The following is a 14,332-nucleotide window of genomic DNA, read 5'->3' as shown; positions in this document are numbered from 1 at the left end:
TTAACCATGAACACAAATTCATCCATTCATTTGTTGTGTTTTCAACCCCCATATGAAATAAGTAGCAGCCCTTAAATCCTCTAAGAAAAACAGAATCTGACTCCTCCACTACCACCTGTGACCCATTCTAATTTGCTTTTCTTTTGTGAAGTTTCTGTCTTCTGTCGACAAAAGAAGAAGAGAAACCTGGTCTGAGAACCAGAAAACCAAATACCAGGGTGGCTCTCTAGAAACCAGCCACATGGAAGTGGATGAAACCAGAAAAACCCCTTAACGTCAGCGGGTGTCAAAGTGCTCAGACAGGGTGTCTACTTCTAGTTTCTCACTGAAAGAGGAACTCAAAATTACTCCTGGCCATTGAAAGTCCTGACTATTGGAATTCTGTACAGCCAGGGTACCCAAGCCAAAGGGGATATGTGATGAAATACATAATTTATAATATAGTATATGTAATATAGTGTCATGCAATATATCCCACCAACAGAAGACTTTACCCTGCCTATGCCAAGAAAGCCCCTTAAAATTATTTAGGGGCCATGAGGTTTCATATAGAAGCCTATCGACTTGTGTAGACCCATGAGTGGTCAATTTCCTAGATGGAAATGAGTAAGAAGAATATATTCTAAGGATGAGTCAATACTTGTACCTCTCCACCTCCAAATTCTCCTTTCTTAAAACAGGGACAATCTCAAAAATAGGAGCCTCAGATTTACCCCAAAAGACTAAGAAATGTTTGGACATCCTCAGTGCTTCCAATCTATCCCTATGAATCTCCAGGTACTCTTCCAGACACAAATCTTTGCTAATTTATGTGATTTACAAATTAGAAAAGACTGAGGATTTTAGAATACACACATTTTTCCAAGAGACTCACCAATAAGTTATAGCTTGAGCACATGTACAAGGCAAGGATTAAATACACTCAAACTAGTCAAGTAACAAACACCTTATATTTATTAATAAATTAGTACACTTGAAGGCATTTTTCTGATATCATTTCCTCACCACAACCCACAAACCCTGCCCACACAGAGGGAGTCCAAACCACCTTTGTATTAGAATCTGGAAACTGAGCATTAGAGAGCACGTTTATAAATGGGAGCAGAGTTGCAAATATATCAGACAAGAGTTCTTACAGCTGCAGCCATTTTCAATACAACTGACTGAACAATGAAGGAAACCCACCAAGATCAAGACCTTGAGGGCAAAAGACCTGATGACTATGTGTGTATAAAAAAAGACACATCTTTTAAAGCAAAGCAGGGCAAATCCCCTATGGAAAAGGTGCCACTGGCACTCAGTTGTGACATTCCAAAGTGTAGTAATATGTTCCAGAACAGCTCAATCCCTAAAAGATGGAGTTCTTTGGTGGCCCAACTGTCAAGCCACTTAAATAGCAAGTCCTGATGGCTTGAGGATTTCATGTCTCCAGCCTAGAGCATAGTAGCGTTAAGATGAGAACGAGTGATGAGCACTCGATGTGCTGTTTGGGGGAAAAATGTGCCATCAGTCCAGTGTGGTCACACTTCAAGCCATGAATATAAACCAGACAAGACTTATTAAAAAGAGGACTGAAAATCTAATTGCATTATAGTAACACAACAGGGTCTTCCATTTCTTTAACCCTTGAGAAAAATTCATAAATGACAAATAGTAATCAAAACAGTAATAAACAAGCGGTTGTGGATGAGACATGGAGGCTGCTAACAGTAGTCACAAGATGCCATTATGCTTGTAAGAAGTTAAGAGCCTCGCAACTCGGTGTGCAGGAAAAGCCACACGGCATTTGTGGTACATTTAGTGAATTTAAAGTGCACAGAACAATTTTGAAAATGCAGAAGAAGGCAGATCAAACAGAGAAACTATGGAACCTAAAAAACTTTAGTGGTGGGTATTCTGCAAGTTACACCTTGAAAAGGCTTATAAACGAACTTCCCGAGAGGGTTAAAAAAAAAAAAAAGAAAACTCAAAACACTGGCCATATACTCTGTTACATACACATACACACACACACACATACACACACAACAGAACAAAACCAACCACTCAGCCACTAAATTGAGTAACTTCCAGAGTGCAGTATCCCTCGTGTTCTACAATAGGTCGGGAAGATGGCTATAAACAGAGTCCAAGAGGGTCTGGCTGGCTTCCTGGCTCTTGACGCCAATAATCTCAAACAGGCGGTCCAGCTTGTCCTCAGCCTGAGGAATCTCTTCAATCACCCGCAGCTCCTCAGGGTTCAGAATATGGAGCATATCATCAAAAATAGGCTGCAAGTCGCAGGGGTCCAGGCGTACCTGCCGCAACACTGTGTCCTTCTTTTCTGCACGGAAGGGGATGGGAAGAGACGGCTGTAAAGGGAGGGTACCGGGGGCAGAGGAGAGCTACCACCACCCTCCCCGCTGGCTTCTCCCCTGCCTCTCCCCATCCCCTCCCCAGGGAGTGAGTGTACAGCTGGCAGAGTTTAAACCACATAGTTTTTACTTACACTGCACATAAGATGACAAACAAGATTTGACTAATAGAGAACAGACAAGGATGTGTTTGAATGGGTTGGTGATGCGGTAGTAACATAACTTTCACACCTAAACATAAATGACTTCTAGATCATTTTAAAACTCAGGAAAATGCCAAACCATTTGAAGAAACTTAAAAAAAAAAAAAACACGTTACTGCTTTCCCCATCTGCAATGTGCTTTCTAAACAAAGATATCAGCCCACTCTTTACCCCTCAAAAATTCCATGTCAAAGTAATCTGTTTATCTGGCTTTCTAAGAGCAAAAGCACATAAATAAGAAAATATTGCTCTTTGGGTTATGGATTACGGGCTTGTAACTTTTGTTACTGTTATAAAAAGCTTTCTCTAAAATATAGTATGGAGCATAAAATAGAAACCTTTTAAATAAATATACATATTGAAAGTACACAAAATCTATACATGCAAAAAAGAACATTTTTTATAAATACATAAAATTAACTAGACATGAAATACAACCCTTTCACTAAAATATTTAACTAGAGTTACCCAAACTAAAAAATTTCCAACAAAAACCTGCCACCAATAGAGAGTGCATGCCAACCCCTTACCCTTTGTTTTTTCAATTTTTAACTGAAAGTGGTGGATTATTTACTGAAACTACCAATCCATAATGTTGAAAACATTGTTATTTGCAACCAAACTTAACAAAGTGAGTTTAGAGTCACTTAACCTACACTTCTGACTCTCAAGATAAGTTAGAGTTTAAATCCTTGGACTCTGATAGCCTGGTAAATAATTTCCAAAAAACCTGCCAGACTACATTTTATCAGACTCCTGCAGAAACACACATTCGATAGCATCGTGAGGATAAAGGAAAACCAATACACTGTGTGGTGCAGGCTCTCGGCAGGAAGATGGGGCTGCAAAGATTTTCTAGGCATGTCCCTACTGGGCTAATGACGTGGCTTCTCCCAGGCCACCCTCATCTTGGAGTCCAGGACAGGTCATCCCAGACAGGTCATTCAAACGACTCAGCTTCTACTGGACTGGGGAATCAGTGAAGGAGAAAGCCCAGGGCTCTTTCGGGTGGGTGGGTGTGGGGTGAGGTGGGGCTGTGTGGCTTAAAGATGGTTTCTAGGATTCCTGCTGCTGTCTGTACCTTTGGTAATAAAGGAGCCGGTTCTGCTCAGCGCCGAGGAGCCACTGGATGTGGAGTCACAGCGAAGAAGGGGCTCAGACTCGTCCACGAAGAAGCCCTTGTTCTTATCCAGCGGGGAGGGCTCCACCGTCAGGAGAGTGGCATTCTCAAGTTTGGTGTTGGGGCTGGGGACTGGGCTGGGGCTCAGGGGGCTGGGGCTCATGGGGAGAGCCAGTTTGTCGGATTCCAGCTGTGGGAGAGAACAAAAAAAAAAATTTCTTTTTATTATACGCTTAAGGATTACATTAAGCATTAAGAGAAAAAATGAAATTAAAACCCATTGTCAGATGGCATTGTTTGTTCCATTAATATTTTATGAGCAAGTTCTCCCATTCTGACAGCATATAACTTATATTATTGCTAGATACGTGCGCGCGTGCGCACACACACACACACACATACTTTTATACCTTCAAAAACATATTTGAGGATAAGTATGAGCATTAAAAATTAGGAAGCATATTCACCAAGCTGTTATCTCACAGTAGTGGAAAGGCACTGAAGAAGAAAGAGCTCCCACTTAAAATACAAATTGTAGAGAATTTTGAATTGTGTCTCCCCGAAGTTCATATGTTGAAGTTGTCACTCCCTGTACCTGAGAATATGACTATATTTGCAGACAGGCCCTTTAAGGAGGTAATGAAGGTACAATTGGGTCCTAATCCAATTCTGACTGGTGACCTTATGAGCAGAGATTAGGACACGGACGCCCGGGGAACACCGCACGAAGACACAGGGAGGTGGTGGCCACCATCGACAAGCTGAGGAGCAAGGCCTCAGGAGAAACCAACCCTGCTGGCACCCTTTATCTCAAACTTCTAGAGTTGTGAGAAAAGAAGTATCTGTTTTTAAACTTCCCAGTCAGCGATGCTTTACTATGGCAAACCTAGTGGCCCAAGACACCCTCTGTTTGCAAATAGGGAAAATGAGGCCTAGAGAGGTGAAGTGCCTCTCTTGATTCAGGGCTCCCAACCAGTAAGTGGCAGAACTCAGACTAGACTCCAGGTTTCCTGACTCCCATTTCAAACCAAGGAATTAAACTGCTTGAAGAATGAGAACAGAATACCAGAGGCAAAAGCAGCTGGCAGGACTGCCCGCTGGAGCCCCAGCTCTGAAGGACGTAGTGGAGACCCGGAGCTTGCGTGCTGGGCTGAGGGTCAGAAAGACAGGAAGTAAACAAACAAACAGGATGGTTTCAGATGGAGATCGTGGGCTTCCGGACCGCTGGGGCTGATGTGTCGGGAGCGGACTTTAAGGAGGCCAGTTAGGATGCTGCTGCAGTGGCTGGGTGGCATGTAATCAGTGGAGATGGGAGGAAGTGATAGGTGATATCAACCCATTTTACAAGTAAAAGGACTGGGGACAGAGAGGCCTCAGCTGCTGGGAGGACGCCAGTATTCAGCTCAGGTCAGCCTGGTATCTCTGTACGGCTCTGGCATTTGACACGATGCTTTACAACTCCAGCAGGCACTCATGGCATTTCCTAGTCCCTTGACTTTTATCTTTTTACTGGCATGGATGAAAATCTGGGAGCCAGGTGGCCTGATCGCATGGGGCAGGGTTCAGGGAGTGACGTGTGCTCTTCCCAGAGCTGTTAATCACCCCTCAGAACCCAGAACCCTCAGGACTTGACTCGCACATGGCATGCAAAACATTTTCAAGTTCCTCAATCAAGAGGACATTGACCCTCATTTCGAAGTATTACACTGAATAGTTGTAAAACGCACAGAGTAAACACAAGTGCCTATTTTATAACTTTTAAGGACTAAACAATTTTTTGCAATGAAGATTCTGAAGACCACTCATTCCTGCACGTCTAATGTTCCAACAGCGTTTTGCTCTGTACAACCGCCCACTCCCTGCTTCTGCTTCCAGTGCAGGAAGCACATTGAATAACACGCATTCCCAGCAGCCCCCTTCTGATCCACCACCGAGTTTATGTACATGCATTTAAAGATTTAATTCAATAGGCCTTGGCATGTGCCCCTTCCTCCCCAAAAATGCACATTGTCATTCATGCCAATACATGTTTTTTAATCACTCAATTGGACAAAGAGCACTTGTCTACACTCTGGTTCTTAGGGACATGACACTGGATGACATGGTCAGTCAATGTAGTGCACTGTTCTTGATTAAAAGAGAAATTCCCACCCACCAATCACATGTCTACAGCCTAAGAAGTCCACCCACCCACTTGCTGAACTCAGTTCAACATTATAAATATTTCATTTTTCCACTATTTTTGCCAAAGGATCTAATCAGTGGAAATTAAGCACGTGATGTCAAACATAATTTGGAAAGACAGTATGCTGAAGTGATGCTCTCCTGTAATTAACAAAGAGCCAAGTGAACATGAAAATGTCCCTAGGAGTTTAGCATCACCACAATGCAGCTAACAACCACAGCTAAAGCCAGAGACCATCTGACAATCATCTTTCTAGAAAAATCTACTCAGCTATCACATATAGGTATCCCTCCCTTTATGCAGGATACACAGTAGCTGGTTGCATTCCAGATTTCTATAAAGGTATTTGCATTTTTCCTATAAAAAAATTGCTTGAAGTAACTTACTTTTTCCTTCCCTTTATCTTAACTACTTACAATATCCATCAGAGCTGGTTTGCAATGATGCACCTCAAGCATCGTATCACCTGTGATATCTCTCATGCTAAACTGAGTCCTCATGGCACGGGGAATACGTTCATTATGTCATTAATTCAGAAAGTTCATGGTTCTTAGTTTACAGAAAATGAAGAATGCTTTTATCAAGATATAGATACCTTTTAAAAGAAAAGACAAATGCTCAAAACAAGAAAGCCAGATTTCCACATAAGAGGGTCTCATCATCTTGGAAAAAGCTTTGAGCATAAACCTATTAATAGACTCTCAAAATAGATTGTGAGTAACTTACTCCTTATGCTTCCCTGGGCTTCCCAAATTCTCTACAGGGACATACTAACTTTTATAATTAGAAAAATAATAAATGTCATTTTGAAAAGCAGTCACCACCATGAAGTATATTTTCCTTCTGCTAACTTGAAAATGTTATACCGTAGCAGCTCTTATTTCAAGGAACAGGATATTTGGAAGCTCATCTACTTGGCTGAGCTTCTCTCTATACTTTTGGTAACTGCTCATGGGCACAAAAGAGCAACCCTCCCACCCCCAACTTATCGCAGTGAGGCAAAATATTCAGACTGAGAAGAAAGGCCTCTGGGAAAACTTGGCCAGTGAAGGCAGTGGACCCACCAGATACTTGAAGGCCCCTTGGAGAAATGTGAGAAGTACAGTTCCTTTTGCTTACAGCCATGAGGTGACCACGCTAACCTGGAAGGCTCACTTGGGAAATCAGGTAAAGGGAGGCAGACAGACCAAAAGGGGAGGGGCAGGGATAATGAGGGGAGGGTGTCCCACGCAGCCAGAAACAGAACTGCTGTACTGTGTGAACTGCAAGAGCATGCAATTCATTCTGGTCAAATGGGCCCCAAATGTCCTCCCGACTGGTTTCCACACAAGTAACTTAGTCTTCCCAGATACTGTAGTTATTAACCCAAACTGATAAGGGAAGAGAGATAAACGGTTCACCTTACTCATCAGCTGAGTCACACCTCAAGCTCGTTGCTGACCTGACCATTCATTCTCCTTTCTGATTACCAGGACCACTGAATACAAGGAACCATCCAAACAGATTAGGTAAACAAGGTATCTGTTGAAAATGGTGGGCCTGAACAACCCTGGGTGACAGAGGCTGGCAGCAGTGTGTGTGAGAACAATGATTTAATTTGCATTTGGGCTGTACTGGAATGAGCCATTTCCAGCTGTGTCCATGCAAACCTCCACTCTGACCTCAACCAAGTTCCAAAACCCAAGTGCTGGTGACACTCTGGGTATTCGAGCAAATCACAACCTGAACCTGAAGCTCCAAAATCATTCTCCTCTTTTAAAATCAAACCAAAAAAAATCACTTCCCTGACTGGCCTTTGCTAAGATGACACACTGTGGAAGGCTGAAGAGTTTCTCTAGCCCCACGGAATGGGGGAGCCTTCCTTCCAAAGGAAAATCCTTCCAAGCCTTTGTCTGGCAAGGGTGAGATGTAAATGAAACAAGACTGTGAGATTACTTCTCTTCTCTCCTATGACCTAGTGGCCTTCTGGAGTATACTGCAAACAGGGATCGCCTTGTTTGTCATCTTTTCAGCATGCATCTTATGTTCCCCACAATCAACCCCTAAAAATCAAAGTCATGAAAATCCTGGAATATCATTGAAAGGGAAGAAAGGAAACACACTGCTAACTAGTTTGCACAGCCTTAGAATAACCACTTCCCTCCTCAGGCCTGCTTCCTCATTTTTAAACCGAAGAGTTTAGACTAGGTCATCTCTATTCAAATCATACCTTATTTATTGTCTTATTATAGCTATTTTATTGTCACCGCCCCCCACCAGCCCACCCCAACTTCATTTCTCCTTCCTAGTTACCCCCAACTGCTTCACTCAACTAAGGTTTACCACTGAGTTATTTTCAATTACCACCCAATTACAATCACCCTGTGGTTGGCACAATCTGTTTTCATAAAACTAATTAACAACTTGGATGCATCAGTGACCCCCTAAATGAGGCACTAATCACCCAGTCTGGGTGCTGCTTGCCAATATGCTAAAATGGTTTGGCCTGACCCCTTCGTTCCTTGCACTACCAGTCAGATTCCACAAGGCTCCCACTCCGCACCGCCCCTGTGGCCAGATACACCTGACAGGCTCAAGAACAAAGTGCTTTACAGTCAAACGTCACTTTTGCAAATGAACTTTCCCTCCAGACCTCATCCAACATTTAGAAAAAGGAAGAATTGTTAGATTTGTGAAAATTTCTATCATTTTAACAATGGTTTCTAAAAGCCCATTTGCTAAATTTGGTGCATACTAACTGCTGTTCCATCTGAGTTGATCAGCTTGTTACATGCTGATCTAAACAGAAAGGGACTTTAAGAAATAAGCCATTATCAATATTGTGCTAAATGATTCTGCATGAAATATAGGTAATCCATTTGCTGTTAAGGGAGCTCTTATTAGCTCCATTTTACAGATGAGAGAGCAGAGGCTCTCAGAGGTTTAAGTAAGCTGCCAAGGTCACAAAGCCAGGATTCAAGGTCAGGTCTGTCTGGTTTCAAAGCAATCTTCTTCCCCGAGCCATGTCATTTCCCTGCCTGGACTCAAGGTGATCAGAGAAAATGACATACCTGTAAACTCAATACAAGCACTTACATGGCCACCAAGAGCTGCCCTGGCCCCTCAGCCAGTGAAGGACCTGTAACTGAATGACAGAGCTTACACCCAGGGCTGGATGACTGCCCTGAGTCAAAAATGAGAGGTTCTATAAATACCAGACACTTCAACTGCAGCCATTAACTTTGTTTTCTATTCGAAAATATTTGTTATCAACAGATGCGTGACTGTTCAAAAAAAACTCAATTTCCACTCGAGGTTTATCTCCAAGGAATCACAGTCACAAACAAATGCACAACTACAACTATTTAAGGATTATATTATCTCAAGCTTGTTTCCCTTGCTCTCCCAACTGCCCATATCAAGATCAAATGAGATTTCATGACCTCCTATAGGTCTACATAGGTATGCAAGACTGAGCTCAGATAAAAACAAGTCCTGTCGTCCTTGGTCCTTGCCTTATGAGGACCTTTTGATATCTGAATCTATGTGGTTCCTATGTTTAGAGGACAAGAATTCAGATAATAAAGAGTGCTCTGCTATCTAAATCTATGTGGTTCTCGGATTTCAGGAATAAATGAGGGTTCATTATGATAATGAGGGTACCTGCCCTATCTGACAAAATTTATCTGAATCTATGCAATTCCTAATTTCAGATACTGGAGAATACCTACATACAATGATGTCTCCTTTAAAAGATAAAACAAACACTGGTGGCCCTCAACAAAAAAGGGAAAAATAGGTAGGCTTTTCTAAAGTCCAGATATAGGAGACAATGACTTTAATTATTCTTCTGAGTGTGAATCCTTGTTAAATCCAACTCAGAGCAAAGGGTCTTGGGAAATCCAAATTTACTAGGCAAAATGTTTTGCACACAAAAAGAAAAAAGAGGGGAATGGGAAGATGCAGATTTCTAAACCTTTAAAAAAAGGGTAATCGACTCTAAGAAATTTGGAGGGAACTCTTGGAGATAAAAACTATAGACTAGAAATACATAGGCACATCTATAGATGAAGCAAAGATGTCAAAATGTGAGTAACTGTTAAATCTTAGCAGTAGGTGTACGAGCGTTTGTTGTACTATGTTTTCAACTTTGTTTCATGAGTCTTATTTTTAAGTTAGGAAAATAAATAGAAAAAGGGCTAAGAGCCAAATACCCTTAAGTCAAAAATTCCCCCAACTTTTCCTGGACTTTTAATTGTTTAATCTTTTGATGTCTTTTCCTTCTTTCTTCTTCTGTCCAGCCCAGACCAGAGAAAAGAGAGGCAAGGACATGCTCTCACTGCATAAGAAAGAACAATGTTAACACTTAAACCGAAATCACCAATTAGCAAGTGGCCATTACCAGTCATGCTGTCTAGATCTCCATGGGGTCACTAGAAGTCATGGATGGAAGCAGGAACAGGAGGAGTACAACACCAAGATGTCCTGTTCAGCTTCCTTGAGAACCCTTGCACCAGACCACAGAGGAAGCAGAGCTAAGTGGGTATGGAGTCACACACTGCTGGGAGCCGACAGCAGCGCCTGCAGAGTGAACTCACCCACCTAATGGACTGAAAAATGACAAGACCACTGGGAAATTATTTTAAAAGACACCCCACACCCACCCTAGATCTGTCCAAGTATAGCATAATTTAAACATTTTGTTTCAACTGTGGCCTCATTTATGACTATACTTGAAACTTTAGCTCAGGTTAGCTGGCCATAGTGTGTTTCTCCCTTAAGTACCCCAAGTCCAAATTAAGGTAGTTGCTATAGTCTTTTATATATAGTACACACACACACACACACACACACACACACAAATATATCATCCACTAGTTCTGATCATTTCTAAGAGTTAATTTCAAAACTGAATTCCCAAAGCTACAAATCCACCCCATTTAAGTCAAGGTGTCTGTAGCCAATCTTTGCCCCCGAACAAAAAGAGAACATTCCTCTCCTGGATGCACAGGAAGCCACAGTAGTGCAGTACCAAGCTGGCCAAGCTAGTAAGAACCAGCTGGCTCCGGAGGCAGGAAGGCGGGCGTGCCCCACCCAGCTGCTAGTGCATGTATCTGCAAACGGTCCAGGCTGCTGACATCAACGGTAATGTTGCGGCCCTGAGCTGACTCACTGGTTAGAGTTCTCAAAAAAAGATAGTGAAGATAGTGAGTAAGTAGGCTCCTCCTTGTTGGTTCAGAGCAGGAGCCCCACGCACATCAAATGAGCCTTGTAAGAAAGAGCTCAGCCCCATGGCTACAGGAGGAGATCATATTCTTGGCAATGACGGGTTTCCCTAAATTTTACTCAATAAGACCTAATAAGACTAATAAGACCTAATAAGACCTAATAAGACTTTCACACAAAAAATCCTTTGGACAATTCTACCCATGAAAAAAAGCTGCCCGAGTCATAAGCTTGCCTTAAGACACCGCGGAGGACAGAAGGTAATTTTGTAGGAATCACATGACCTTGAGGAACAAAAGCTCAAGCTCATCTCTGCAACTCAAGTGTCTTGAACTTAGCAAATTTGATTCAGTTGGTATAATTTAATAAAATCATTACTTGGATTCACACTATTAGAATTAGAATATACGTGGTACAAAGTTCCAAAGGTACAAAAGGGTATACAGTGAATCTTCTCCCTCTGACTTCAACCTCTGACTGCCAGGTCGCTGCTACTCAGTTCTCCCGGTGGTAATTTACCAATCACTGGGGACTCTTCCAGGATAGCCTGTCCTTACACTAATACATCAGCACATATATTCTCCATCCCCCCCCCAATGCCTCTTTTTAATTTTTTACCATTTTTTATTTTTTGTTTTTACAGTATGGTGGCACAAAGTGTGCCCTGTTCTGCTCTTGGCCTTTCTTTCTTTAAAAACAGTTCTTGAGGGTAGTACATACAAAGCTGACTCACTCTTTTTGACAAGTGCACACTGTTCCACTGTATGCACGTCCCATAACTTACAGAACCAGTGCTCTGTTGAAGGGTATTTGTGTTGCTTCTACTCTTTGCTTATTACAAATGATGCTACAATGACCACTTGTACTCGCATCATTTTGCACATATGTGGGACATCTGTGGGCACATATGTAGGACACATTCCTACAATATGCTCAATGGCAGTGGTCACCTGAAACATATATACTTTGGTAGATAATGCCAGCCCTCTATAGGGACTGGGCTAATGTCCACATGTATATCATGCATGCAGTTCCTCTTTCCCTATTATACCCTCACAACACAGGAATAGTATCAGACCTTTCTTGTGAGTTCAGGGTTAAACTGGATGAGAGGTTAAAATTGTATCTCAGTGTAGGTTTCAGTTTGAATTTTTCTCATTCCAAGCAAGGTTAAAAAAAAATCTGTATACCTTTAAGAGCCTTCTGTATTTCCTTTTCTTTCAACTGTCTTGTTCACAGACTGCCCATTTTTCTTTTGAGTCACTGGTCTCTTAATTCGTTTGTAACAGCTCTTCATTTTTTAAGGAAATTAACCCTATGGTGCAAATAACTTCTTCCAGTTAGTCTTTTGATTTGCATATCATATTTCTGGCTTGTATTTTTATTGTTACATAGGTGAATCTTTCTTGTATAGTTTCCATGTTTTACATTATTCTCAGCAAAGGCTTAACTACCATAGTGATTATAAAAATAAAAAAATTTCTCCATGGTTTTTCTAGTGTTTTTTGGCAATAAGTCATTTTACTGGTTGGTCGTTCCAGCCTGTCACCTGACTCAGTGAAAATGTGGAGAAGTCAAAGTTCCTTCTGTGAAAAAGTTTTTAATGGGAGAATCAGGAGTGACAGTCGTCTCTCCCAAAGAAACAGTGAGGAGTGAGTGATTACAGTGCTGAAATTAACTGGTGTCTAATAAAACCTACTACTGACTATGATGCAAGTCCCTGTTAGCAAGTGTACACGCTGTTGGCCTTGGGTTAAAACAATTCAGTAGAGTCTCAAAGCACAGAATGGAGAAGCTAGGCCCAAACTGGAAGCTATTAAGCTTTATCCAGATGAGTTTTGGCCTTAAAAAAAATAAAGAAAAATGATATCCAGCACTGGTAATTGATGTAAAAAATTAATTTCTTTTCACAATATTGATTCTGATTTCCTCCCAAAGCACTTTTTGAGAAAGCCAGTAAGGGTGTGGATTAAAATGGTGGAAAATGTCATCAACAAATAGACTTGGCCTTTTTTGAATGCTGAGACAATGTATCTCAGGAGAAAAATAAAAGCCACTTCAAATCCTCTCTACAGCAGTTTCCCAGGCTATATTCTAATGTTTGCCTCACATACCTATCCCTCCTCTAAAGGTGTTAGCATCTTGAGGGATGATTTCCTGTTTTGTGTGTGCATGTTTCCATTTAGTATCTCCAGTACCTGGTACATAGCTCTCAAAACATAACTGGTGTTCCATTCATGTTTGCTAAATAAATTGCTCATGTTAAGCCATTTCATCCTTAAAAGCTACTAAACAACAGCAAAAGCATATGTTGGTGTGTTGTGTTGGGAAGGGAGAGAACATCAATATGAAGGTACCAAGAATCTGTTTCCCAGACTTTGCTCTGTAATCTGTACATCTCAAGTTCAACTACTGTATTTCATTAATTCCACAATGTAAATGTTTTACATTTTAACAACTCTGAAATAGGGATGTATGCTACAACTACAATTGGCAGTGTTTTTACTGCTTTCTTCGTTGCACATATGATAATGGCACATCTTACAACTGACATGGCATTCAACAAAGTACAGAAAATATTTTAATTCTTAATAGCTATCTATACCCTAGAAGACTATGAAGCTTGCTAGACAAGCACAGGTGTAAAGCACCCAATATGTGGGACACTAGAGATAGTCAGTAAATGCTGGTTCCCATTCTCCTTAATGTGCATTTGTTGAAAGTAGAGTGGTATCATTTGCTCGAATCAAAAAAGGAGAATGTGAAATTCAAATTTCAACATAGAAAATATTAGCTAACATTTATTGAGTCTATGTGTCTTTATCGACTTATTATTGACTATGTGTCAAACTCAGGACTAGGCGTTTATGCTCATTATCTCTTGTATATACTCTACCTCTAATCCTCACCAGATCCTTACAAGACAGCTTTGAATTTAAGAGGTCAAAGTCAAATTATTGGATTGGTCATCCCTTCTATTAGTTCTCAGAGATTCAAAATCTGAAGTCCAGTGCTTGACATGAAGTGGAATATATTGGAATCTTATTTCTGTACAACAGTGAATGGTTTCTGAAATCAAAAGAAGGTTCTGAATAAAACACACATTCTTTGCAGAGTCAAATGTCTGAGAAGACTTTAGTATAAAAAGCAGGTTGGGCTCCCCAGGCAGAAACCAGATGGGAAAGTCTCAGTGAAGAAGACTGAAATGTAGCCTTGAAAGAAACTACAGTTTCTTTAAAAAAAAAAGAAAATGAGTTTCAAGTGA

The 14,332-nt window shown here is 41.2% G+C and overlaps 1 protein-coding gene across 1 annotated transcript in view; it reads right to left on the bottom strand.

Annotated features, from left to right (window-relative positions):
- Positions 1-931: 931 nt before the first annotated feature.
- Positions 932-14,332, bottom strand: part of TNFRSF21 (TNF receptor superfamily member 21) — a 58,881-nt gene continuing 45,480 nt past the window's right edge. The window contains exons 5-6 of the mRNA XM_057494348.1: positions 3,639-3,867; positions 932-2,323 (exon numbers count right to left, since the gene is read on the bottom strand). Of these exons, the coding sequence (XP_057350331.1) occupies positions 2,094-2,323; positions 3,639-3,867 (459 nt within the window). The 3' untranslated portion in view covers positions 932-2,093. The remainder of the gene's footprint in view (positions 2,324-3,638; positions 3,868-14,332) is intronic.

Source organism: Manis pentadactyla, chromosome 16 (genome assembly GCF_030020395.1).
Source record: "Manis pentadactyla isolate mManPen7 chromosome 16, mManPen7.hap1, whole genome shotgun sequence".
NCBI classification, from domain to species: domain Eukaryota; kingdom Metazoa; phylum Chordata; class Mammalia; order Pholidota; family Manidae; genus Manis; species Manis pentadactyla.
Note: the sequence above shows the minus strand (reverse complement) of the source record. Positions and strands in the feature narration are given on the sequence as shown.